Source organism: Spermophilus citellus, assembly GCF_964194105.1.
Source record: "Spermophilus citellus genome assembly, chromosome: 17".
Classification (NCBI taxonomy): domain Eukaryota; kingdom Metazoa; phylum Chordata; class Mammalia; order Rodentia; family Sciuridae; genus Spermophilus; species Spermophilus citellus.
The window spans coordinates 34185921-34213416 of NC_138199.1; the positions used below are offsets into that span (position 1 = coordinate 34185921).

At 34.4% G+C, this 27496-nt stretch overlaps 1 protein-coding gene across 12 annotated transcripts in view; it reads left to right on the forward strand.

Annotated features, from left to right (window-relative positions):
* The window catches only part of RHOT1 (ras homolog family member T1), a 68781-nt gene that overhangs the window by 10736 nt on the left and 30549 nt on the right, over positions 1 to 27496 (forward strand). For 11 of the 12 annotated variants that reach the window (XR_014019296.1, XR_014019297.1, XM_081270840.1 and 8 more), the window contains exons 2-10: positions 6828 to 6886; positions 9708 to 9789; positions 13234 to 13277; positions 13571 to 13624; positions 13778 to 13830; positions 18010 to 18118; positions 18408 to 18509; positions 25967 to 26065; positions 26718 to 26826. Coding sequence is in view for 10 of the 12 variants with exons in the window: in XM_081270840.1 (XP_081126966.1) it covers positions 6828 to 6886; positions 9708 to 9789; positions 13234 to 13277; positions 13571 to 13624; positions 13778 to 13830; positions 18010 to 18118; positions 18408 to 18509; positions 25967 to 26065; positions 26718 to 26826 (711 nt within the window). In the remaining 2 variants the exon portion in view is untranslated. The remainder of the gene's footprint in view (positions 1 to 6827; positions 6887 to 9707; positions 9790 to 13233; positions 13278 to 13570; positions 13625 to 13777; positions 13831 to 18009; positions 18119 to 18407; positions 18510 to 25966; positions 26066 to 26717; positions 26827 to 27496) is intronic. The other variant, XM_081270843.1, reaches the window with a different exon arrangement.

Sequence of the window (27496 nt, forward strand, 5' to 3'; positions counted from 1 at the left end):
TTCTGGTACCAGGGATTAAATACAGGGATGCTTTAATACCATATCCCCAGCCCTTTTTTATATATATTTTTTTAGAGACAGGGTCTTGCTGAATTGCTTAGGGTCTCACTAAGTTGCCGAGGCTAGCTTTGAACTCACAATTCTCCTGCCTCCAGGTTCATTTATATACTTAATGCATGCTAGTTATTGTACTAAGCATTATATAGCTGTCATCTTAATTAATTCTCTTAACAATTCTATGAGGGTTGTCAGTACTAAATTTCATAGTTGAAAAAACTGAGTCTTGATGACTTGCCCCAGAAAACACAGCTAAAAAATGGCAGAACTGAGATTTTTGGTCCAATTCTGTCTCGTTCTAAAGCCTGTGTTCTTTTTCTTTTCTTTCTTTCTTTATGAATGTGTCACCAAAACAACAAAAACAAATACCCATAACCTAACTTAAGAAATTAAAAGTGTTACCTGGGAGCTGGGGATGTGGCTCAAGCGGTAGCGCGCTCGCCTCGCATGCGTGCGGCCCGGGTTCGATCCTCAGCACCACATGCCAGCAAAGATGTTGTGTCCGCCGAGAACTAAAAAAATAGATATTGAAAAAGTTCTCTCTCTCTCTCTCTCTCTCTCTCTCTCTCTCTCTCTCTCACTCTCTCTCCTCTCTCACTCTCTCTTTAAAAAAAAAAATTCTCTGTCTCTCTCTCTCTCTCTCTCTCTCTCTCTCTCTCTCTCTTTCTTAAAAAAAAAAAAAAAAGTGTTACCTGTCCCCAGGAACAGTGGCACATGCCTGTAGTCTCAGAAGCTCAGGGGGATGAGACCAGGAGAATCACAAGGTTGAGGCCAGTCTGGGCAATTCAGCAAAACCCAGTCTCAAAATTTAAAAAAAAAAAAAAGTTACCAATCAGTTGAAACTCTCTTTGATTTTGTTATCTTCTTTCCCTTTTCAAATCTGTGTTGTTAACCACTAAGCTATGCAGCTGCATTTTACTAAGGACCAAGTGCCTTGTGATTTGCTGGGAGTGAGGGAGTGAACAAGAAAGACATATTCTCTGTCCTTGAGGAGTTTCCTATGGGTGATAGTTAAATAATTAATCCTTATCTTCTTGGATATGCTTAATAGCTGGTTTGAGTAGTCCTTCAGGAAACCATTGGTGTGTTGGAAGGTTGCCTAGGTATTACATAGGCACAGCACTGTCTTAGGAATGTGTGTGTGTGTGTGTGGGGGGGGGTGAACACAGGTTTTCTTATATGGTAAGTTCCTTCTCTACCTCTGAATTATACCCCCAGCCCTTAAATGAGTTATTTGATTTCTTGCTATGTTTAAAAACGTCTAGGAGAAGTAGATCTTTCGGTTTTTCCCTCCTCTCCCCTATTGTCCCCTTCTTTGCTTTTAAATAGAGTGGTTGAACATACATCTTTTATGGTGATTTTTGTCTGTGTTTTTAATATTTTCCATATTATTCCCATGTAGTATGTAAGGCTAAAGTTTGTACTTAGGAGACAACCAGGTAAATAATTATCAAATGAACTAATAGTTTGAGTTCTACACAAAAAAGATGAATCATGTAGACATATAAGTTAATATTCTTTGTATGTTCTTTTAGTGTTTTTCCTTGTTAGGTCCAGGGGATGAGTGTGTATGTGTGTATATATAACTACTCTTTTTGGATAAAAGATGTGCTACAATGTTTTGCAGTTTTTTGAGATATAATTACTTTATTTTTATTTTTAGTTGTAGATGGACACAATACCTTTATTTTTATTTATTTATTTTTATGTGGTGCTGAGGATCGAACCCAGTGCCTCACATGTACCGGGCAAGTGCTTTACCACTGAGTTATAACCCCAGCCCCCATAGATTACTTTAATAAATACAAAATTTTCTTTCTCTTTGTATTCTGACACTAATTCTCTGATATCTACTGTGTGTACTACAATTCAGTTCAATTTTTTGGGGGGGCCAACGGGGGATTGAATTCAGGGGCACTCGATCACTGAACTACAACCCCAGCCCTATTTTGAATTTTATTTAAAGACAGGGTCTCACTGAATTGCTTAGGGCCTCACTATTGCTGAGGCTGGCTTTGAACTCGAGATCCTCCTGTCTCAGCCTCCTGAGCCGCTTAGTTCCTTGCTAAATTGCTAAGGTGGGCCTTGAATTTGCAATCCTCCTGCCTCAGCCTCTCAGATCAATAGGATTACAGGTACACCACCATGCCTGGATAGTACTAATTTTCTATTTCTATCTGTACTTCTAGTGAGAATTCTACTACATGGAAAACTTTCCCTTCTTATTCATATATATTTATGGACTCATGGATTTCTATTTTATGAATTATAATCCACAATCATAATTATTTTGGAGATTTAAATTGCTCCATTTTACTTTTTTTGGTACTGAGGGTTGAACTTAGGGACACTCAATCACTGAGCCACATCCCCAGCCCAATTTTTTAATTTTATTTAGAGACAGTTCACCAAATTGCTTAGCACCTCTCTTTTGCTGAGGCTGGCTTTGATACTCCTGCCTGAGCCTCCCAAGCTGCTGGGATTACAGGCTGTACTATCATGCCCAGCCCCACTGTACTTTTCAAAATCATATTTATGCAGGTATAAATCAACACATGTAATATGACTACGTTTTTGAAATTTTTTTTTAGTTGAAGATAGACACAATACCTTTATTTATTTATTTGTTTATTTATTTTTATTATTTTTTTTTGTGGTACTGAGGATTGAACCCAGTGCTAGGAAAGCATTCTACCACTGAGCTACAACCCCAGCCCCTATGATCACATTTTATAATTATGAATGTGAATAGGAAAAATCCTGCAAGAATATAAACACCAGGCTGAGGTTGTGGCTCAGCAGTAGAGCTCTTGCCTAGCATGTGCGAGGCTCTGGGTTCGATCCTCAGCACCATATAAAAATAAATAAAATAAAGGTATTGTGTCCAACTACAACTAAAAAATAAATATTAAAAAAAAAAAAGAATAGGGCTGGGGATGTGGCTCAAGCGGTAGCGCGCTCGCCTGGTGTGCGTGCGGCCCAGGTTCGATCCTCAGCACCACATACCAACAAAGATGTTGTGTCCGCCGAGAACTAAAAAATAAATATTTAAAAAAAATTCTCTCTCTCTCTCTCTCTCTCTCTCTCTCTCTCCCCCCCCCCACTCTCTCTTTAAAAAAAAAAAAAAAAAAAAAAAGAATATAAACACCAAGAATGGTTATCTCGGAAGTAAAAGTAACTGTAATTATTTGTTTTTTTTTGTATTTTCTAAATTTTCCAAAATAAAAGTTTTACTACTAGAAAAGGTTAATAAATACTATTTTAAAAATAATTTTTGATAGTAAAAATTGGCATGTTCTAAATTTACAGATGGTAACTGAAATTTATCTAAAGAATGTCAGGTTATGTGCATTCTTTGGCCAGGTGCAATGGCATATGAGTATAATCCCAGCCTTGGGAGGCTGAAGCAGTAGGATCACAAGTTCAAAGTCAGCCTCAGCAATTTATCGAGGCCCTAAGCAGCTTAGCAAGACCCTCAAAATTTTAAAAAGGGATGGGGATGTGGCTCAGTGGTTGAGCAAACCCTTGGTTCAATCTCTGATACAAAAAAAAAAAAAAAAAAAAAAGAGCTACTGGAGAACTGTAAATGGTAGGTAAGAGCTGAGGCAATTTAAAAATTCCAAAATTATTTTGCTCAATTTGTTTTTAGTAAAAATTGTTTTTGAAATCAAATAACATTAGAGAGTGTGATATACAACATAATACATCTGGTCTTTGTCCCCAATTTCTGGCACAGAGCTTCAAAATCGCTTTGAATTTCCTAATGATAGGAGTGTTTTTGTTATGAATAATGAACCCCTTCAACCATACTTGAGTTCATCCTATTGAGGTAACTCATTCATGAAGGGGGTTAGTCACCAGAAAAACCAAGTCCCCCAAGGATGAATGAGGGACTAATGTTTGAATTCAACCATATATTTTTTTAATATTTATTTTTTAGTATTTGGTAGGCACAACATCTTTGTCTGTATGTGGTGCTGAGGATCGAACCTGGGCCGCACGCATGCCAGGCGAGCGCGCTACCACTTGAGCCACATCCCCAGCCCCTGAATTCAACCATATTAACCAATGATTTAATCAGCCACATCTACATAACAAGACCCCCTATAAAACCTCTGAACATCAAAGCCCAGGAGAGCTTCCTGGTTGGTGAACATGTCAATAAACCAAGGTGTTGGCACACCCTAACTCCATAGGAAAGAAGCTCGCAGGATGTTTACATGGTTTCAAAGTATCTCCTTCCAAGATACTTATTAATTACCAAAAGAAAAATAATAACTCTCCTATGGAGAAACCTCAGACATCACCATATCCAAGTGATCTAGCTAACATCCCCAGTCATGGGGCAAATTGACATCATCTGCTGTCTGCTATGATGCACTGAGAAAAACATACTGGAATATTCCTGCCCAAAGGTTTAAAAGAATTTTAAATGTTAATGTTAGGAAAGACAAGAAAGGAAGGGAGGGAGGGAGGGAGGGAGGAAGGAAGGAAGGAAGGAAGGAAGGAAGGAAGGAAGGAAGGAAGGAAAAGAAAAGAAGATTAAGAAATTCTTTCAGGGCTGAGGCTGTAGCTCAGTGGCAGAGTGCTTGCCTAGCATGCATGAGGCCCTGAGTTCAATCCTTGGCACCACATAAACAAACTAAAGAAATAAAATAAAGGTATTGTGTCCATCTACAATTAAAAAAAAAAAAAATATATATATATATATATATATTTTTTTTTTTAAGAAATTCTTTCAGATTGACAACAAAAGCAACATTTGATCTTAGACCATAAAAAATAAATATTTTCCTTTTCTGTAAAGGATAATTGTCAGACACATGAAATAATAGTATTGTGTTTGTGGTTAATTTCCTACTGTTAACAATATACATTGGAGTTTGCTTTCAGGAAATATGTGTAAAGATGTACTTATTTTCAAAGGGTCTTATGTAAACCTATTTGTAATAGATACAAATAAAGATATATAAAGAGATGGGAGAGGGGGAAAATGATAATATAAATATGGTAAAATGATGTTAGTATGTGAGGAATATGAGTAAAAGACATGAATGCAATTTCTCTGTAAATCTGAAATTTTTCAAAATAAGTTTAATAAAGTAAAATTGAACAAGATCTGGTTGCCAATGAAATGGTGACTTGCATAATTGTTGTTTATTTATTTTGCTATATGAGGGATCAAACCCAGGACACTTTACCACTGATATACATCCCCAACCCTTTTCATTTTTTTTATTTTGAGACAAAGTCTTCCTAAATTGCTGAAGCTGACCTTGAACCTGTGTTCCTCCTGCCTCAGTCTCTTGGGTAACTAGGATTGTAGGGGTACATTGCTCTGCCCTGCTAAATTAGTGAATATTTTAATTATACTATGTGATATTTGTTTATGTATGTGATACATGCTAATATAGTCACCATTTCCTGTCTATATTATTGTTTTATTAGCAATTTTTTGGAAAATATAGCATAAGAGAAAGCATTGACTTTGCAATCTGCAGATAGATCTGCAACTAATATTTTTGTAACATCTTGAGAAAATTTTTGTCTGTAGGTCCCAGGTTCCTTATCTGAAAATTTTGTGAAGAGCTATATAATTTGGTATTGCTGCTAGGTTCTAGCAATTCTGTGATCATGGCTTTGGACTCACTGAAGTAGTAGGAACTCAGTCATACTTTATGGTCAGCCACTTGAAAAAGGCCCAGCCCTTCTCACACAAGAGAAGGTTTGTAGAAATCAGAGCTGGAAAACATCTATTAAAACATCTAATCTGTCCGTCCATTAGTACTCAGTCATTCACAGCAAATCCTCTCCTTCCTGTGGTGTAACCATTGATTATAGCCCTTTCCTTTAGTCATCTAGGAAGAGATTGTGATTGTTCTTAACTCTAAAAATATCTATTCTTTCATATTTAGACTTTACTTTTGAAAATTATAATTTGCTACTATGGCAGAGGCTAATAGGCAAGTTGTTTTCCTCTGGAATCACAAAAGAATTTAGATGATAAACAGTTGAATGTCTAATAAAAGTAATTACATGATAATAAAAATTATGTAAATACAAGTCAAATTTCAGAATAAAAATCAAGATTTTAAAGATAATATATTTAAAATGGAAAATGTAACAGATTTTTTTTTGTTTTAAATATATTTAAAAAGAAAGAATGTAGGAATATAAAGAAACTGGTATTCTGTTGATGAAGATATAAATTGGTTTATTTTAGAAATAATTTATCTATTAAAAACAAAAATCATGCATCATAACTAAAATTCTTAAATTCCACTACAAGGAAATTATTTTGTAAAAATACTAATTACTGCATTGTTTGTAAAAGTGAACATTTGGATTGTTTCCAAATACTTTCATTAAAGTGACGATTTTTATTTTCACAGCTAGAGTTGGGAAGGCATCATTCATTATGTCTCGGTTAGTGAACAGTTTCCAGAACAATCCAAATGTTCACTGTTGGGAAATCACATTAATAAATTATGAAACTTTATACAATGGATTCTTATATAGAACTCCCAAAAATAACATTGGAGGTTTTTTAATATTAATATGAAACAGATTTATTATTACTATTTTTAAAAAATTACATATATATACACATATATATGTATGTACATGTATATGTATGTTTTTAAATATTTTATTAAATTTGGATGCTTTTGAGTTTAGCTAATAAGTAATATATTTCCTCTCTGGCTGATGGATTTGAGCTTATATAGAACCAAACACTTTCATTAAAGTGATGATTTTTCTTTTCACAGCTAGAGTTGGGAAGACATCACTAATTATGTCTCTGGTCAGTGAAGAATTTCCAGAAGAGGTAAACATTTTGATTTCTTTTCCATATTTAGAATTTTTAAAAAAAATTATCAAAAGTAAGGGCTGGAGGGCTAGGGTTATAGCTCAGTGATAGTGCGCTTGCCTCATGCATGTGAGGCACTGGGTTTGATCCTCAGCACCACATAAAAATAAATAAAATAAATAAAGTTATTGTGTCCATCTTTCTTTTTTTAAAAAAGTAAGAGCTGGGATAGTGGCTCAGTGGCAGAGAGCTTGCCTCACGTGTATGAGGCACTGGGATTAATCCTTAGCACCACATAAACATAAATAAATAAAGGTATCCATCTACAACTAAAGAATATTTTTAAAAATTATCAAAAGTAAGTTAAAGTGAAATAACTCTTACTTTTAAAAAAATGTTTCCTTTTCAACAGTTGAAACTTTTTTTTAGTTGTTGATGGACTTTTATTCATTTATTTATATGTGGTGCTGAGAATCAAACCCAGTGCCTCACACATGCTAGGCAAGCACTCTATCTCTGAGCCACAACCCCAGCCCCAGATGAAACTTTTTAAAGGTTTATATTAGTTTATAGAGGCATATCTGAGAAAGAATCAACTAGATCTAAGTTTACCAAGTCCTTTGTGTTTCCTGCTTTTGACCTTGTCTAGGACATTTGTCATCTTGGTGCCTTAGTTGTCTCATCTGTAAAATGGAAGTTGAAAGAGATAATGAGATTGTATAACTCATTCTTAAAAATAAAATGTTACTTATAAGCCCCAAATATAAAAGAGATGATGAGTATTCTATGAGTTGAAATTAGGGTGAAAAATCTGGATCTCTGCTTGTTTTCCACTGCCCACTCTTTTGAGTGTTTTTGCAGAACCACTAGAATTCTAACACACATATTTGGAAACATTTATCTACCTATCTCATTTTACAAATGAAGAAACTAATTCATTCTTCCTTTGCTCACAAATGAGATGAGCTTAGTAATAGTGAAGTACCACCAAAAATCAGGTGGTTTTATTATGACTGTCAGTATATATTTATTTCCATTTTCAAAGTTCTAGTGTGAGGGGCTGCTAGCTAAAAGTTAGGCTATTTCTATGGGGAATGGGATAAGTGCAATAGAATGAAAATGATTTCTGTTTTTTTTTTCTTACATAATATTTTTTTTTTTTTTTAAGAAAGAGTGAGAGAGAGAGAGAGAGAGAGAGATTTTTTAAATATTTATTTTTTAGTTTTCGGCGGGCACAACATCTTTGTTTGTATGTGGTGCTGAGGATCGAACCCGGGCCGCACGCATGCCAGGCGAGCGTACTACCGCTTGAGCCACATCCCCAGCCCTACATAATATTATTATTAGTAACACAGTTTGCATTTACCCTTTCTTTGCTCTTTTTTAGGTAGAAATAACAGTGTAATTTCATTGTTCAGGTAGAAATTTGATGTATCCTGTGTTAGGTTTTTTGGTGCTGGGAATTGAATCTAGGGCCTTGTGCATGCTAAATATGTACTTTCCCACTGAATTACATTTCCATATGATAGTGTTTTCAACATCCACAACAACCATATGACCATTCATTGTTTCTTTTGCTTCCTGCCCCCTTAAATAAGATAGTCAAATAAGTAATTACGTAGTTTGTAAGTATATTTTCATTTGTGGAATTGTTAACATTAATTTATAGTCAGTTGGGAAAGAGGTATAATACCTAAAGGTTTTCTGCAAAAATTTGACTTAGTTTAGAACTATTTTAGCATTGCCCTCCTGAGTATGGATAAGAGATTTTTAATTAATTTAAAAATTATATAGTCTTGGGCTGCGGTTGTAGCTCAGTGGTAGAGCGCTTGCCTTGCAAATATGAGGCACTGGATTTGATCCTCAGCATCACATAAAAATAAATAAATAAATAAAGAAAGAAAGAAAGAAAGAAAGAAAGAAAGAAAGAAAGAAAGAAAGGTATTGTGTCCAGTTTAAAAAAAGAATTGTTTGCTAATTTCTTTTTTTTTTTTATATATATATATATAGTCTTAGGGCTGGGGACATAGCTCAGTTGGTAGAATTTAGGTGCACTCTACCACCGAGCTAAGTGGTTCTTTCTTTCCAGCCCCTTTTTATTAAATTTTCATTTAGAGACAGCATCTTGCTAAGTCTCTGGGGCTAGCCTCAAACTTGCAGTTTTCCTGCCTCAGCCTCCTGAGTCTGTAACTACATATGTGTGCCAATATGCTAGCTGAAAAATGAGATTATTAAGCATATGGCACATTAGGCAGCCAACTAGTTAACTTCTAGAAGTTAATTTGATAATTTACTGATTAATTTAAATATTGCTTTGTTGTTTTTTGTGGGGTTTTTTTTTTTTTCAGTTCTTGAGATGGAACCCATGGCCTTGTACATTCTAGGCAAGTGTTCTACCACTTAGCTACACCTCCAGCTCCTGAAAATTGTGTTGGATTACCATAGCTCCTTGTCTGTAGAGTATCTTAGGCCTTCAACAAAATAGAATGAGAATAATATATTTTAAAAATTAATGTTTGAAACACCAAATTAATTTAAGAATTGTTTTTGTCTACATCGGATAAAAAGTGTCCTTAATATGTCTTCTACCTACATAAGTAGAAATGTGCATTGTTTTTCAAAAGAAAAACCTTTTTTAGTTTTTATTATGCTATTAAAAAATGTTTTTATCATATGTTTTTCATATATATTTGCATCTGTGATAAGTAAAAAAAATAAGAATTTAAAAAGTTAAAATATGAATTTACAAGGGACTAATGTAAATAAATTTATATAATCTGTTAACGAATTTGATAATATCCCGTAATTTTTTCCTTTTCTGCATTTGTTTGCAAAAAAGGTTCCTCCTCGGGCAGAAGAAATCACCATTCCAGCTGACGTCACCCCCGAGAGAGTTCCAACACACATTGTAGATTACTCAGGTAATGAATGTCCTTTTGTAGGTGAAGCTCTAGAGTTAGTTTAATAGTCCTGAAGACAGTCTTATTGAGCTTTTAAAAATTCTCAGAGGCTGAGCCAGTACATGTCTGTAATCTTAGCATCTTGGGAGACTGAGGTTAAGAGGATCATAATAAGTTCAAAGCCAGCCTCAGCAACTTGGTGAGGCCCTGAACAACTTGGTGAGACTTTGTCTCAAAATCAAAAAAATAAAAAGGGCTGGGGATGTGCTCAGTGATTAAGTGCTCCTGGGTTCAATTTCTGGTCCCAAAAAAAAAAAAAAAAAAAAAAAATCAGAGAGAGAGAGGGTCCTTTCTCTGTTGTAGTATATGATATTCCCCTAATATCTCTTTCAATCCGCATCCCCCATTCTACTCCCTATTAAAGCCTCCATTTGGTAGTTCTCTGTCCCCAAAATACCAAATTGGGTTCCATAATAATAAAAAATAAGGAGGAAAAGTAAATGGCAAATGGTATATAAGTCATTACCCTGCTGAAATTGGCACGTTTACAGAAAGAAGCTCTGGGTCAATTTTGTTGTCATCCATTCAGGTATGTTTTGATGATTTAGAATTCTGAATTTAAGAATATATTGAATTCTGAATTTGTTTTTTGTCAGCTTTACTAGTCAGCTTTCTGTTACTGACAAAATACCTGAGATAACAACTTAAGAGGAGTAAATGTATACTTTGGCTCATGGTTTCAATCTATGGATGCTTGGCAAGGTTGCTTTTGGGCCTGTCATGAGGCAAGCCATGATGATAAAAGCACATGATACAAAAATGTTTACCTCTTGGTGGCCAAGAAGCTAAGAGAATAGAGAAGGGGTCTGAGACAAAATACACCCTTCAAGGGCACATTCCCAGTGACCTAATTTCTCCAATTAGGCTGTATTTTCTAAAGTGTCTATCACCTTCCAATAGTCCATTGAGCTATGAATCTATAATTGGATTATCCATTTATTATGTCAGAGCACTCATGATCCAGTCATCTTCAGAAGGTCTCACCTCTGAACACTGCTGCATTGAGGATCAAGACTTCAACACATGAGCTTTGGGGGACATTTAGGATCTAAATCATATCATCAACCTTTGTCACAAATAAAATAAGTAAAACAGTTGTCAGCTTGCTTATATGTCAGAAACATAAGCATTTTAAGCTTTTAATAACTTAAAAACTTTTTACATAAAACTAACATTTTATTCATTTAATTATTTCTGATCTAGAACTTTTTAGAACATGGATATAAATATAATGATAATACTTTGGATAAATTGATATTCCATATATTTTCAAAATAAAACACTATAACTGTACTGTCCAGTACCTATGGCCATTCTAAATTTTAAATGTTCTATAGCTGGGTATGGTGGCCCATGACGGTAATCCCAGCAACTCAGGAGGCTGAGACAGGAGAATCACAAGTTTGAGACCAGCTTTGGCAGCTTAGTGAGGCCACAACCAACTTAGAGAGACTCTCTTTCAAATTTTTTTTTAAACAATTTTTTTTAACATTCATCATTCATTCATTCATTTATATGTGGTGCTGAGGCTCCAACCCAGTGCCTTATGCATGGTGGGCAAGTGTTCTATCACTGAGCCACAGCTCTAGCCCTCATCTCTCAAATTTAAAAAATAACAAAAAGAGCTGGGGATATAACTCAGGGGTGGAGTACCCCTGGGTTCAAATTTTTTTTTTTAATTTTAAATTTTTATTTGTAGGTGGACACAACAACTTTATTTTATTTCTTTATTTTTATGTGGTGTTAAGGATTAAACCCAGTGCCTCACACATGCTAGACAAATGCCTTATCACTGAACTACAACTCCAGCCCTGGCTTCAATTCTCAGTACCAAAAAACAAACAAAAAACAAAGTGCTATAAATTTAAAATGCAACTATATTTTTAAGTGTTAGCATAAAAAAAAGGTAAAATATCTCATTAATTTTTCTATTGAGTGGGAGTTTTAATTTTTTTAATTTAATTTTTTATATTTTGGGTTAAATAAGAATTAATTTTACCTCTTTTATCTTTTTTTTTTGTACTGGGGATTGAACTCAGGGATGCTTGACCTCTGAGCCACATCCTAGCCCTATTTTGTGTTTTTTTCAGAGACGGTCTCACTGAGTTGCTTAGCACCTTGCTTTTTGCTGAGGCTGACTTTGAATTTGATCCTCCTGTCTCAGCCTCCTAAGCTGCTGGGATTACAGGCATGCGCCACCATGCATGGACTCTTTTTACCTTTTTAAAGATAACTACTAGAAAATTAACAATTACATATGTTGCTGCTGCAGCCCGACTGGCTGGGCAAAATAACCAGGGGGTGACGAACAACTTGTGTACGTTGATATAGCAGGAGTGGAAGCCGTTTATTGTAGGACAACAGAGGTATTTATACATTCCACACAGCTTATCTTAATTAACATAAACTAGATACAGCAGTCAACCAATAAGGAATCTCCACACTCAATGGCTGGATGGCATTACCTCACAAACCACCCCCTCTGGCAAAATGCCAGGCGCCATCCAGACTTGTTTACGGACTCTAACATGTGGCTTGCATTGTATGTATGTTGAACAGCAGTATACTAGAAATTGAAGCCTCATAACTAGCTTTATTTATAGAATTATTCTTTTTTGATATAGACAGCCTTATAATTTGATTAATTTAATTATTAGAATTGAAGCCTTGTTGACTACTCAACATATGGGAAAATATTAAATATACAGCCTTTTTTTTTTTTTTTTTAGCATAGTATAACATACCATTACTAGTTTCTTTGTGAGAAATAACAGGCATTTGGGGGGAGACATGTAAAATGATCTAAATTAATTGCTCTTGATTTCTTTGCTTCCTCATCCTAGCTCTATCATGTATACCCTTTGAGAGCAGTTCTGGCTAGAAATATGTGCTTGATTCTTCATTGTCATGCTATAGTTTTGCTTCTGGGTCCTGGTTATTATTACTTCTACCTGCTATCTAGATTGTAAGCTTGTATTGACCAGATTCTCACCTGGCCTTTTGGACCCTGTTATATAGAGTCTATATAACACTTAGTTTTCTGTCTTGAGTTGCTGATCTCTTTTGCCTGACCCTTTGTAACCCTGGATCAGATGCTGGCCTAGATTTATCACACAATGCCTCTGCTCTTCTATGCTCCGGCTACCTTCATTATGGATGTGTCTTTTTATCATTAGCCAGCTTCCTTATCTTATTTCAACTTTCTCTGCTCCTGGGTTACCCTGGTCTTTGCTACCCAGTCTTGATTTCTTTGCTTCCTCATCCTAGCTCTATCATGTATACCATGGTAGAGCTATACCATGGCATTTTGAAGGATAGTAATTGGGTGTCACATGTATTATAGGTTGACTATTGGTTATAATGAAAGTGTTTAAAATGTGAACATTGACTTTTTGTCACTTGTAGAAGCAGAACAGAGTGATGAACAACTTCATCAAGAAATATCACAGGTAAGTTTAAAAAATAGTTGTATGTTTTTGTGGAAAAACAGTGATGACCCTATGTGTGTGCTTTTTTCATTTTCTCACTTAGCAAGAATTTTCAGTTATTTATTGTTGATGCTAATTTTAAACATGTTTTTATTGTGGATCCTTAGGAATATTTTTCTCTTTAGGGTTAAGCTTTTTTTTCCCCTTCAAAATTTTTCTGCCTTTGAGCCAAATATATTAACTAGTTGGTAATTAAATGTTAATGTTTGTATTTTTATTTTAAAATGACATTAATTTGTTAATTTTTCTTCTAGGCTAATGTCATCTGCATAGTTTATGCTGTTAACAACAAACATTCTATTGATAAGGTAAAAATATATGACTTTTTCCCATTATATTTAGTTAAATTTCAATGGAGCACTTTCAAAGTTGATCCTCAATTTAGAATTTTAATGATTAGAGGACAAAATTTTTAATGATGATCTACATCATGACTTTGCTCTTATTCATTTTCATTTTAGGTAACAAGTCGATGGATTCCTCTCATAAATGAAAGAACAGACAAAGACAGCAGGTATTTTTTCTCTCAAACTTTATATTGAAAAATTTCAAATAGGAATTTTACCAAAAAGATGTGAGAAATAGTAATAAACATCTGAAAACCCTTCACAGATCCATCAGTTGTTAACATTTGCCACATATGCTTTGTCAGTTCATCTGTCTGCTTACATACCTCCATACATCCCCACACACCTGTTTTGGGAGGAATCACTTGAAGCAGTAAGTATATTTGAGAGCAAAGAAACAGCACTATGCTAATAATTCATAATTACAGACAGATTAAATATTTTGATAATCTTATTTTTGTTTCTCAAATTGCTGCTTGAAAGTCTCAGTTTTAGAGTATATCCTCACCTGTATTTTGTGTGCACACATACCCTCTATCTTTATCGTGGTGCAGATTGAAATCTAGGACCTTATACATGCAAGGCAAGTTTCTCTACCACGGTGCTAGACCCCCAGTAACCCTCTCTCCTATTTTGTACTCCTTTGATGAAGTATGGCATCATCGATTATTCATGGTGTGGGCAATTATAGTTGATTGTATACAGTGTAGTGTATGTTAGAGCAGGAACTTTGAAAAAAATGAACAACCCTTGAAATCTGGTTTGACCCTTTATGAGCTTGTAGACTTTGACTTGTTAGTTTCGTCATGTATAAGTGAGGATAAGGGTAATATCTGTCTTAGCTACATGTGGTTATATTGAGAATCAAATGAAATAATGCATATGTAAGTACTTTATAAATTCTTTAAGGAACTCTTTAGGAATTCATAAAGAAAGATTTCTTTGTAATTCTTTGGAAGATGTAAGTATGACAGGGAAAAAGTAAGAGAGTGTGCATTCTGTATTTTTCTGAACCAGAATAGTAGTTCTGAGCGTAAACATTTTAAATTTAAATGGAAACAAAATATTTTCTTGCAATATTATTTAATTGGAGTAACATTTATGAAGCGCATTTGAGTCTTAAATGTTAAGAAATTCAAACTCATATTTATTAATTGAGCACATTTGGTCCTGTACTCAGTTTTTTAAAAATTTCTTTTCAGGGTTGGGATGTGGCTCAAGCAGTAGCGCACTTGCCTGGCATGCGTGCGGCCCGGGTTCGATCCTCAGCACCACATACAAAGATGTTGTGTCTGCCGATAACCAAAAAATAAATATTAAAATTTTTAAAAAAAATTTCTTTTCAGTTGAGCCTTTTTGTCTTTTGAAACTCTGAAAGCCTTGTTCTTTTTTTTTTTTTTTCCTTTTTTGTTTTTTTTTGGGTTTTTTTTGTACTGGAGATTGAACCCAGGGCATGCTTGACCACTAAGTCACATCTCCAAACCCCTGTTTTTTGGAGGGAGGAGTACTGGGGTTTGAACTCAGGGGCACTCAACCACTTAGCCACATCTCTAATCCTATTTTGTAATTTATGTGGAGACAGGGTCTCATTGAGTTGCTTAACACCTTGCCATTGCTGAGGCTGGCTTTGAACTTTGCCATCCTCCTGCCTCAGCCTCTTGAGTTGCTGGCATTACAGGGGTGTAAATCTCCAACCCTTTTTATTTTTTATTTTGAGACAAGTTCTCACTAAGTTGCTTAAGGCCTTGCTAAATTGATTCCCTTGTCTTAGTCTTAGTCTCCTGAGTTGCTAGGATTACAGTTGTATACCACCATGCCTAGCTGAAAGTTTGGTTCTGAACAGATTAATGTGATCATTTATCTGTTTTACTTAGTTATGGAAGAGCAACTTTGGACTGAGATGGCATTGTAAGTGCTATGCCTAATAGTTCCGATGGTGCCTTCTTATCATGGTTTTAAACTTTATGGTGTCTTATTGACAAGATGGAAAGGGGAGAGTGGACCCTTTAAAGATGTGGTTCCCACTGCAGTAGTCTCTAGTCAGATTTGGCATTTTAACTTTAAATAAATTAAAATTAAAACTAAAATTATAGTTTCTTCAATATGTTTAATCACATTTCAGGAGCTTTATAGCTATATCTGGCTAGTTGTTAACAGTAATGAATGGGGCAGGTAAAGAATAGTCCCACCATCATAGAATGTTATATTGGACAGAGCTGCTTTGGAGGATCCAATACCTGTATGCTTCTGATATTTATTCTTCTTCATTAAGCTATTTCTGGGAGGGACTCTTCAGAGAAGGCATTTCTGTATACATCTGTTATTATAAACCACTATGTTTTTGGAAAACCTTCTGGATTGGTTGGGAATCAATATTTGGATAATAGAGTGGGTCAGTTTCTTTAAGCATGATGGTCATAGCAGGGAGGTAAACTAAATGCTTCAAGGGTTTCTATTGCAGTTTCGAGTTCCGGCAAGATAATTTGCTTTCTCCAAGCTGTCTTGTAGGATTCACAAATAACAGTTCTTCATTAGACTGATCCTCTTTGATAACCTATTTCGATTTCCCACAGTCTTCTCCAGATTTCACTTGTCTAAAACAAAATCTTTAATTCTCTGCTCACTCACTCTCCCACCAAGAAACAAAACTCCCTCCATCTTCTATGTCTTATGGAATCTCTTCATTTTCTCTAGCCAAAATCCTGTATATTTTTCCCTTTCCTTCAGCTTCTGTGTTTATCAGATACTAATATCTGTATTAGTTGTACTCCTAAAATGTGTCCTAAATTTGAATATTTCTTCTTCATCTTCACTGTGAATGCTCTATTCCAAGCTATCAGATTTTTAAAAAGCCTTTTATAACTGGGCACAGTGACATGTGACTCAGGAGGCCGAGACAGGAAGATTGTAGGTTCATGGGTAGCCTCAGCAACTTAGTGATACCTGCAGTAATTTAGGGAGACCCTATCTCAAAAAATAAACTAAGTGCTAGGGATGTAGCTCAGTGGTAAAGCACTCCTGGGTTCAATCCCCAATACTGAAAATAAAAGGGGAAAAAAGCTTTTTCTTTTTCTTTTTTTTTTTTTTAATTTATTGTTGGTCGTTCAAAACATTACAAAGTTCTTAATATATCATATTTCACAATTTGATTCAAGTGGGTTATGAACTCCCTTTCTTTTTGTTTTGATGGGAGGAGGGGTACTGGGTATTGAACTCAGGGGCACTTTGGCCCCTGAGCCACATCCCCAGCCCTTTTTTTTTTTTTTTTTTTTTGGTATTTTATTTAGAGGCAGGGTCTCACTGAGTTGCTCAGTCCCTCGCTTTGCTGAGTCTGGCTTTGAACTCATGATCCTCCTGAGCCACTGGGATTGTAGGCACACACAACTGCACCCAGCAAAAAAAGCTTTTTTTTTTTAATAAAAAAAAACAAACATACAAAAGTGGAGAGAATAGTGTAATAATTCCCATGTATCTGTCATCCAGCTTCAACAATTAACTCACTGCCAGTTTCATTTCATCTATTACTCCTCCCATTGGAGTCATTTTGAAGCAAACTAACATACTGTATCACACTATGTATCTTTCAGTATGTATGCTTTAAAAGTAACAAATCATTGCATTTAAAAATGTGGATCAGATCATGTCATGCTCCTGCTTATAACCCTTCAGTGGCTTCCATGTAAACTAATAGTAAAACCCACATTCCTTATTGCAGATTTTAAGTCCTATATGTCTGGCTTTTGATCGTGTCCAGCCCCATTTCATAATTTTCATAACCCTTTTGCTCAGCATCTCTTCACTCCAGCATCTTTGACCCCACCAGGATTTTTTTTTTTTTTTTTTTTTTTCCAATTTGAGGCCTTTGAATGTGGTGACCCTTCTTCCCAGGTAGCTCTTCCTTGCTCTTCATATAACAAATTCTAATCTGGTCCTTCACTCCTTTGTTCAAATGCTACTTTGTTGGAGAGTTTTTCTCTAATTACTATTTGTAATTAACTTCTTTCATGTGCTCTATCTATCCTTTATGCCACTTTTCAGTTCCTTCATAACACTTACTGAATTGAAAATTGTTTATTTACTTATTGTTCATTTTCTGTTTTCAGTGTTAGAATTGGAAGAGATCTTCCTTGTCTTGTGTCTTTAATATGTTTGTGATTTATTACAGGTATCCATTAAATATGTGTTCAATGGTTAGATGAAACTGCTATCTAGGGGGCTTAACCTGACTATAGTAAGAGTTCATGAGTTTTAATAAGATTTTTACTTAGAAATTCTGAGTTATGATGAGAATTAAATGTAGATATAAGGTCTTTTCTCTTTATTATTACAATTCGTATTCATTTCAGGCTGCCTTTGATATTGGTTGGGAACAAGTCTGATCTGGTGGAATACAGTAGCATGGAGACCATCCTTCCCATCATGAACCAGTATACAGAAATAGAAACCTGTGTGGAGGTATGCCTCATGAAAATTTATTATTGGTGAATTCTCACTAACCTGAGATTCTGAATAGGAAAAGGGGTGTTGTGTGATGGAATAAATTTTCTGCTCTTTGTGCACTCATGTAAACCCAAGTACAACAGAACTAGGCTGTGTGTAGACGTTGATATTGTGATGTCCACAAAGGAAAATGCAGTTTTCAGTTTCTTCACAAAATCTGCCACCTTATTTTGATAGTTTAAAATACATTTTTTGTTCTCATAATTGATTTTACAGTATAAAATTTTTAACCTTTTCTTTTCAGTGTTCAGCAAAAAACCTGAAGAACATATCAGAGCTCTTTTATTATGCACAGAAAGCTGTTCTTCATCCTACAGGGCCTCTGTACTGCCCAGAGGAGAAGGAGGTAACCACCAGACTTGTTTACTGGAATGTAGGAGAAACTCTAGTATGATAGTGCTTTTTAGTAACTCTTATGTGTTTTTTACAAAAGTTAAACTTTCAAATTCAAAATTTATTACTTTATTAAATAGCAACATTTTCCTAGTATTTTTCTTCACTGATATTCATGTTAAATATTCAGAATGTTTTCCAGATTAAATGTTTCTTTATTTGCCATTAAAGCAAACAGAAGAATTTGCAACAATAACAGCAAAAAAATACAAATATTTATCTAATTATTTATACAACTTTGCTATTATAAAATCTGAACTTAACACAGAAACAAAAAACTTGTGCTTTTTTAACAATCGTAGTACTGGGGATTGTGCATGTTTAGTGCTCTTGGTAGCTTTACCACTGAGCTACACTCAAACCTTTGTGTAGTTTTTAGAAATGAGTACAATATATAACTTGAATGCTCCTTTTTGTTTTATAGCTAGAAATACAGTTATTCCTTATTTAAATACCTAAAATTTAATAATATATTGCCATAAACTTAAGAAAAACTGATTATATTTTTTAAAATTTACATGCCATAAAATTCACATTTTAAGATAATTCTATGATTTGCAGTATATTAAATACATTATGCAAATATTATCTAATTCTAGAACCTTTCATCACTCCCAAAAGAAATCCTGTTCTCATTAGCAGTCACTCTGTAAACCCTCCTTTTCCCAGCTCCTTACAACAATTAATTTATTTTATTTTATTTTCCATTAATCTACTTTTATTTCTAGTTTTGCCTCTTGGATATTTCATATCAATGTAATCATACAAAATATGATTTTTTTGGTTTCTAACTTTTTCCACTTAGCATGGTTTCAAAGATTATCCATTCTGTAGCATGTATTTGTATTTCTTTTTTCTTTCTTTTTTAAATGGTCAAATAATACATCATTGTATAGATGCATTAGACTTTTTTAATTTCCTTATTTTTGATGAACATTTGAGCAATTTCTAATTTTTAGCTAATATGATAGACTGATTTAAATGTTCACATAGAATTTTTTGTTGAAACACTTGTTTTTAATTCGTTTGAATCTGTATTTAGGAGTGTAATTGCTGAATCAAATGATAATTATGTGTTTAACTTGTTGAGGTACCACTAAACTGTTTTCCATAGTGCCTGAATCATTCTACATTTCCACCATCAGTGTATGGGAGGTTCCAGTTTTTCCACATCTTTGCCAACATTTATTTTGCTCCTTTTTTGTTATTGTTTATTATAGTCATCCTAATAGATGTAATTGGGTCCTTTGCCTTTTTAAAATTATTATTTTTTTTTCTGTAGTTGTAGATAGACAGAATGACTTTATTTTGTTTGTTTATTTTTAATGTGTGCCGAGGATCAAACCCAGTGCCTCACCGATGCCTAGACAAGCACTCTGCAGCTGAGCTACAGCCCCAGCCCGGCCTTTTTTTTTTTTTGTACTGGGGATTAAACCAAGGTGCTTCATCACCGAGCCACATCCTCAGCTCTTCCTATTTTTTGTTTTGAGACAGGGTCTCACTAAGTTGCTTAGAGCCCTGCTAAGTTCCTGAGGTTGGCCACAAATTTGGCGATCCCGCTGCCTCAGCATCCCAAATTGCTGGGATTACAGGTGTGTGCCACCACAGCTGGCCCTTTGCCCATTCTTAAATTTTGTTTTTTATTATTGAATTTTAGGAATTCACTATATGTTCTCAGTATTAATCCTTTATTCAGCTGTAAAATGTATAATTTGTCTTTTTTAAATTTTTTATTATTTTTTTTAGTTTTTTAGCACTGGGAATCAAACTTGTGGGCACTTTACCACTGAGCAACATCTTCAATCTTTTTTATTTTAAGAGAGTGTCTCACTAACCTCTTAGGGACTTCCCTGAGATTGGCTTTGAATTTGTGATCCTCCTGCCTCAGCCTCCTAAGTTGCTGGGACTACAGGCATGTGCCACTGCATCTGGCTTTAATTTGCCCATTTTAAAATCAGGTTACTTACCTTTTTATTACTGAGGTATTGTTTTTAAAATATAAAAAGCTGCAGAAAAGTTTATAGTAATAGGGTGAGTGATTGGCAAACTATGCCTCATGGGCCAAATTTGGCCTGCTGCCTATTATTGTACAGCCTATTAACTAAAAATATATTTTATATTTTTTAAATAACTGAAAAATAAGGCTAGGGTTGTGGCTCAGTGGTAGAGTGCTCACCTAGCATGCATGAGTCACTGGGTTCGATCCTTAGCACCACATAAAAACAAAATAATGTGTCTACCTAAAACTAAAGATACATAAATAAATAAATTTTTTTTTAAAAAATAACTGAAAAATATCAAAAGGAATAATGTTTTGTGATATGTGAAAAATCTATCTGTGAGCTTCCCCCAAGCCTTCAATTGGAATTGATTAATCTGCGATGTAATAACATACTAAAAGGCAAATATCAAGAAAAGAATCTAATATAATTCTATGAGTGCCTTCCAAGTGATGAATGTGCTCAATTAAAATTGTGTTTATGGGGGCTGGGGAATGTGGCTCAGTGGTAAAAGCACTTGCCTAGCATGTGTGAGACTCTGAGTTCAGCCCCCAGCATTGCCTCCCCGCCAAAAAAATCATGTTTATGAATATATATTAGTATTTGTAGTATATATTTGTGCAAATAAGTACTTTTCAAAAATAAGAGACATAAGGGCAGGGATTGTAGCTCAGTGTTAGAGTGCTTGCCTAGCATGTGTGAAGCTTAGAGTTCAATCCTCAGTACCACATAAAAATAAATAAACTAAAGGTATTGTATTCATATACAACTAAAAAACATAAATAAATAAAAAAAAGATGAAAATCTCATTACAGATCAGCCTTAACATATGAACATTTGCAATTGATTTTCACAGTAGTGAACACTAATTTTGATTTCCAAATAAGCACAATATTATCCCTCCAATAAAATCTGTTCTCATTAGTAGACCTGTACAGAAAAGTTATACTCAGTAATATATTTTGAATTTATCAGTAAAAACTTGATGAAAATTTGATTTATCTTTTGCTATGTAAGTACCTATATGGTATCCTTGATTTTGCCTTTTGGCTCCAAAGCCTAAAATATTTGCTGTTTCCCTTTACAGAAAAAGTGCTGACAGCTTGAAAAACTAATTTGTGTTATCCCTAATCTGATCATGATTTACTCTTCCTTATTCCCGATTTACAATTTCTTAATTGGGATGCTTATTTCTGATTTACTCTAAGCCAGTATTTCCCAAACTTGCCTCATCATAATAATTAGTAGGTGTAGATATATTTATTACAAACACATGCCATTCTTATTAGTCAGGTGCTGTATTTTATAATAAAGGAAATTGGAAAGTGCTTTTATACTATATTTACCTCTGAGGCCTTAGTCTGGCAGTATATTAAACTCCCCCATTAGTTCTCAATTCTTTACTTGCTACTTTGTTCTCAAGACTATTATTAGTTCTGTTAATCTGCTAATCCCCTGCCTCTTCCCCTAGTCCCGAAAGGGTAAAACACCTACCACCATCTGTTGCTCATTTCTTAGGTACACCTGCCTAATAGATAAAATTTTCAACTTTAGACAGTATCTTATTCGTATATATGTACAAGCTTTAAGTCTAAGCTTATACCAGAATCTTTTATTTCAACAACAATAAGTGTTTTTTGGTTTAGTTTTTTTTGTTTTGTTTTTGTTACTGGGGATTAATTTTAGGAGCACTTAACAACCGAGCCACATCCCTAGCCCTTTTTATTTTTATTTTTATTTTTTTTATAGTTTTTTTTTAAGTTGTAATGGACTCAATACCTTTATTTTATTTATTTACTTATATGTGGTGCTGAGGATTGAACCCAGGGCCTTGCACGTCCGAGATGAGTGCTCTACCGCTAAGCCACAACCCCAGGCCCCCCCCCCCTTATTTTTAATTTTAAGACAGAGTCTCACTAATTTGCTTAGTGCCTTGCTAAATTTGAATTCTCCTTCCTCAGCCTCTCATATCACTGGGATTACAGGCGTGTGCCACCAGGCCTGGCCAACAGTAATAAGCTTTTTTTTTTTTAAATATTTATTTTTTAGTTTTCGGTGGACACAACATCTTTATTTTATTTTTATGTGGTGCTGATGATCGAACCCAGCGCCACGCGCATGCCTGGCGAGCATGCTACCGCTTGAGCCACATCCCCAGCCCCACTGTAAAATTTTTTTACAGTTTTACTGAGGTATAATTTTTAATACTTTCTACTAGTAGTCACTTTTTAGTGTTATACTTTAGGTAGTTAGCACTTTAAAAATTTCATTGAACCAACACTTTACAGCATTTTAACTTCTGATGCATTCCAAGTTTGTTTATTTTTTAATATTTTTTTAGTTGTTGATAGACCTTTATTTTTTTTATTTATATGTGGTGCTGAGAATCGAACCCAGTGCTTCACACATGCCAGGCAAGTGCGCTACTGCTCAGCCCCAGCCCCAGCCCAGCATTTCAAATTTTGATGAAAAATGCATTACTGTTTATTTTGCTCACAGTATTATTTTTTAATGTAGTCTTTTATTATGTGAGGAAAAACCACTTGAACAAAATGAGAAGTTATTTTTAGGTTCTGGTTTGTGCATCATTCTAGCTACTGCTTCTTTTGTAAACATTTAGATTATTATATAATAATTTTTTCAAAGAGAATAAATAAAATATAACAATAATCTTTATTAATCTTGAATGTTAATGTTAGATCATATTTATAGAAGCAATTTATTGCCATTTATTTTTTTAAAAAGAAGTCACCCATGAGGGCTGGGACTGTAGCTTAGTGGTAGAGTGCCTGCCTCACACATGTGGGGCACTTGGGTTCGATCCTCAGCACCACATAAAAATAAATAAAGATATTGTGTTCATCTACAACTCTAAGAGACCTCATTTAACTAAGATTTATTGAAGAAAACTATTTCCTATCTTTTAAAGAATATTTTTTTCTGCATTTATTTTTGAACATAAAGTTGTCATCATGGGCTTGGGCTGTGACTCAGCTGTAGCATACTTGCCTGGCATGTGTGAGGCACTAGGTTTGATTCTCAGTACCACATATACATAAATAAAATAAAGGTCTATCGGGCTGGGGATGTGGCTCAAGCCGTAGTGCGCTCACCTGGCATGCGTGCGACCCAGGTTCCATCCTCAGCACCACATACCAACAAAGATGTTGTGTCCGCCGAGAACTAAAAAATAAATATTAAAAAAAAACAAAAATGAAATTGACAGAAGAAAATATTGATAACATGTACTTTAAAAAATAAAATAAAATAAAGGTCCATCAACAACTAACAAACTATTTAAAAAAAAATCTATCTTAAAAAAAGGGGGGGGTGGCTGGGGTTGTGGTTCACTGGTAGAGCACTTGCCTTGAATGTGTGAGGCACTGGGTTCAATTCTCAGCACCACATATAAACAAAAAATAAAGGTTTGTCAACAACTAAAATGAATAAAATTGTTGGGGGCTGGGGTTGTAGCTCAATGATAGAGCGCTTGCCTAGCATGTGTAAGGCCCTGGGTTTGATCCTCAGCATCACATAAAAATAAACAAATAAAAATAAAGATATTGTTGGGCTGGGGTTGTGGCTCAGCAGTAGAGCACTTGCCTAGCACATACAAGGCCCTGGGTTCGAATCTCAGCACCACATAAAAATAAAAATAAATAAAATAAAGGTATGTGTCCAACTACAACTAAAAATATAAATATTAAAAAACAATAAAGATATTGTGTCCATCTGCAACTAAAAAAACCTGTCATCATTACCATTTTGCTTAGGATAGCCATATGGCTGAAGTTATAAACTAAAAATTATACATTTTTCTCACCTTGCCATCTCATTTCTCCATAACAGATGGGTCCATAAGAGATCTACCTCTAAGTCTAAACAAACTTCAAAGATCTTCCTGAAAGTTTTTTTTGTTTTTTTGCAGGGTTAAGGATCAGACCCAGTGTTTCACACTTACTAAGCAAGTACTGTATCACTGAAACACATTCTTAGCTACTTAAAGATTTTTTTTTCATTCTCAAAATTGTTGGCACTGGTGACCCTATGCTAATTATGCAAACTAGAAAATGTGGACCGTATTTTTATTTACTTAGTTTTTAGGATGAGAGTTTTTATAGATATATATATACCTTTATTTTATTTATTTTTATGTGGTGCTGAGGATCGAACCCAGGGTTTGCACATGCTAGATGAGCACTCTACTGCTGAGCCACAACCCCAGCCCCAGAACCTTATTTTTTTTTTTTTTTAAAGAGAGAGTGAAAGAGGAGAGAGAGAGAGAGAGAAGAGAGAGAATTTTTTAATATTTATTATTTTTTAGTTCTCGGCGGACACAACATCTTTGTTGGTATGTGGTGCTGAGGATCGAACCCGGGCCGCACGCATGCCAGGCGAGCGCGCTACCGCTTGAGCCACATCCCCAGCCCCCCCAGAACCTTATTTTTAAATATTCAGATATTCTATTCTTTTTATATCGTAAGATAATTGAGGAAGCTATCAAAACATATTTCCAACAGCATTACTTATAAAAATTTTACAGGGGCTGGGGTTGTGGCTCAGTGGTAGAGTTTTCGCCTAGCATGCATCAGGCACTGGGTTCCATCATCAGCACCACATAAATGTAAAATAAAGATATTGTGTCTACCTAAAACTAAAAAATAAATATTTTTTTAAAAATAAAAATTTACAAAGTCTCAAAAGGCAAGATTCTTTTCTAAATGTAGATAATACTTAAGCAGGTGTAGTTTTGCATGCCTGTAATCCCAGCAATTTGGGATTGCAAGTTTGAGGCTAGCATGAGCAACTTAGTGGGACTTTGTCTCAAAATAAAAAATAAAATGGGTTGGGGGTGTGGCTCAGTGTAAAACACCCCTGGGTTCAAAAAAAAAAGATTCTTATCTCATAATACAAAGTTAGTAAAAGTTTTTTACATGTATTAACTAATGATATTTTGCCATCTGTTTGTGAATAAGTTCATTTTACATCCTAGCTCTAAAACATATAAGGGGTAGATCAAAACATCATGTCCTATTCTGCTACCAGAAGTTGGGAAGGAGAGCCTTTAATAATTTTATGTCAGTTAAATTCATTATGGAATGAGGGAGGACATAAATATATAATGAATCTCACTGAATCCTCACCCAATGATGAACTTCTTTATTTATTATGATTTTTTTTGGCCTGTTCTCAGAGGAATTATGGTCATGAGGGAAGAATGTAGCCTTTCTAAATATTAGTGCAAGTAAATATTGCCTCATTTACCTAAGGCTCCAGTGTAAAAGTAAATGGTTTTGCTTTAGATCATTTTTCATGTTGATTATATTTGCAGTTATGTGAAAACAGTGAGAGTTGTTCTTACCTTTACTTATGAAAATCATATTTAAAATCCTACTTTAATTTTTTACAGATGAAACCAGCCTGTATAAAAGCCCTTACTCGTATATTTAAAATATCTGATCAAGATAATGATGGTACTCTCAACGATGCTGAACTCAACTTCTTTCAGGTAAGTGATTTTAGTTTTAGGCATTATCATGTCTTTGTCTTTGTTGATTAAAAACTATAAAAATTTTTTAAGCTTAAACAATAATTTGTTGCTTGCCTTAGTCTCTTTCTTGTAAAACTATCACATGAAGCTACTTAAACCCTTATGGTATAAAAAACTCTCATGTGTAGGAATTGAGGGGTTTCTTTGATAGTTTTCATTTCATGGTATACAATGGGTATCTTAAGAACTTGAAGTTTGAACTATGAATCATTTTGCTTTCTTGGTTTTGTGTAACGTAGCTATACAAAGACCCTTGTGTTTTAGAAACAGGATAAGGGGAGTTGGGAAGTTTCTTTTCTTCTAAGTAAATTATTCAAAGTGGGGACTATTTTAATTTAGAATTTATTTTGGTTACAACTACTTGATTTTTTTAATACTTATTTTTTAGTTGTAGTTGGGCACAATATCTTTATTTTGTTTGTTTATTTTTATGTGGTACTGATGATTGAACCCAGGGCCTCGCAGGTACTAGGCAAGTGATCTACCACTGAGCCACAACCCCAGCCCCTTATTTTCTATTCTTAGTAGATTATTGTTTTATATTTGTGGTTTTAATGCTGGTTTATTTTTAAACTTATTTTTATTTTATTTATTTATTTATTTTTGCTAGAGAATTTGTTTCAATACTCCATTAGCTCCTCAAGCTCTGGAAGATGTCAAGAATGTAGTAAGAAAACACATAAGTGATGGTGTGGCTGACAGTGGATTGACGTTGAAAGGTGGGTTAATGGTGTTTTTTCAACACTTTTAAACTTAATATTTTTTGAAATTTCACAGAAAGTGAAGGTGTTTATAGCATTATTTATGCCTTAAGAAAATGCCTAAAATCTGATTTGGATATTTGAAAGTTGGAAGATAGTCCATATTATCTTTACTATCACTATAAATTAGAGGTAGAGAACTTGTTGGGGGCTGGGGTTGTAGCTCAGTGGTAGAGCATGTGTGAGGCACTGAGTTTGATTCTCAGTGCCACATAAAAATAAATAAATGAAATAAAGGTATTGTGTCCATCTACAACCAAAAAAAAAAAAATATATATATATATATATATATACACACACACACACATACAAATTTTTTTTTTAATTGGTTCCATCTCAGGGACTCTCAGGACCATCTAAAGGAAAGAGATATCTGGAACAAATAAATTTATCTTAAAGTCTTTTCTACTCATAAATAGTCTTTAAATAGAAATTATCTTCAGATAATTTTGTCTACAAGTCATACTTATCAAGTATAGAATATTCCCTGTTGAATATATTATAGAGCCACAAGTGAAATAAGAAATAAAATTGAATTCCAGAATTTTCCATTATAGAAATAAACTCAAAATCTAAAAAACATTTTCATTTGCTTCCATCATATAACTGTGATACATGTATTCCTTGG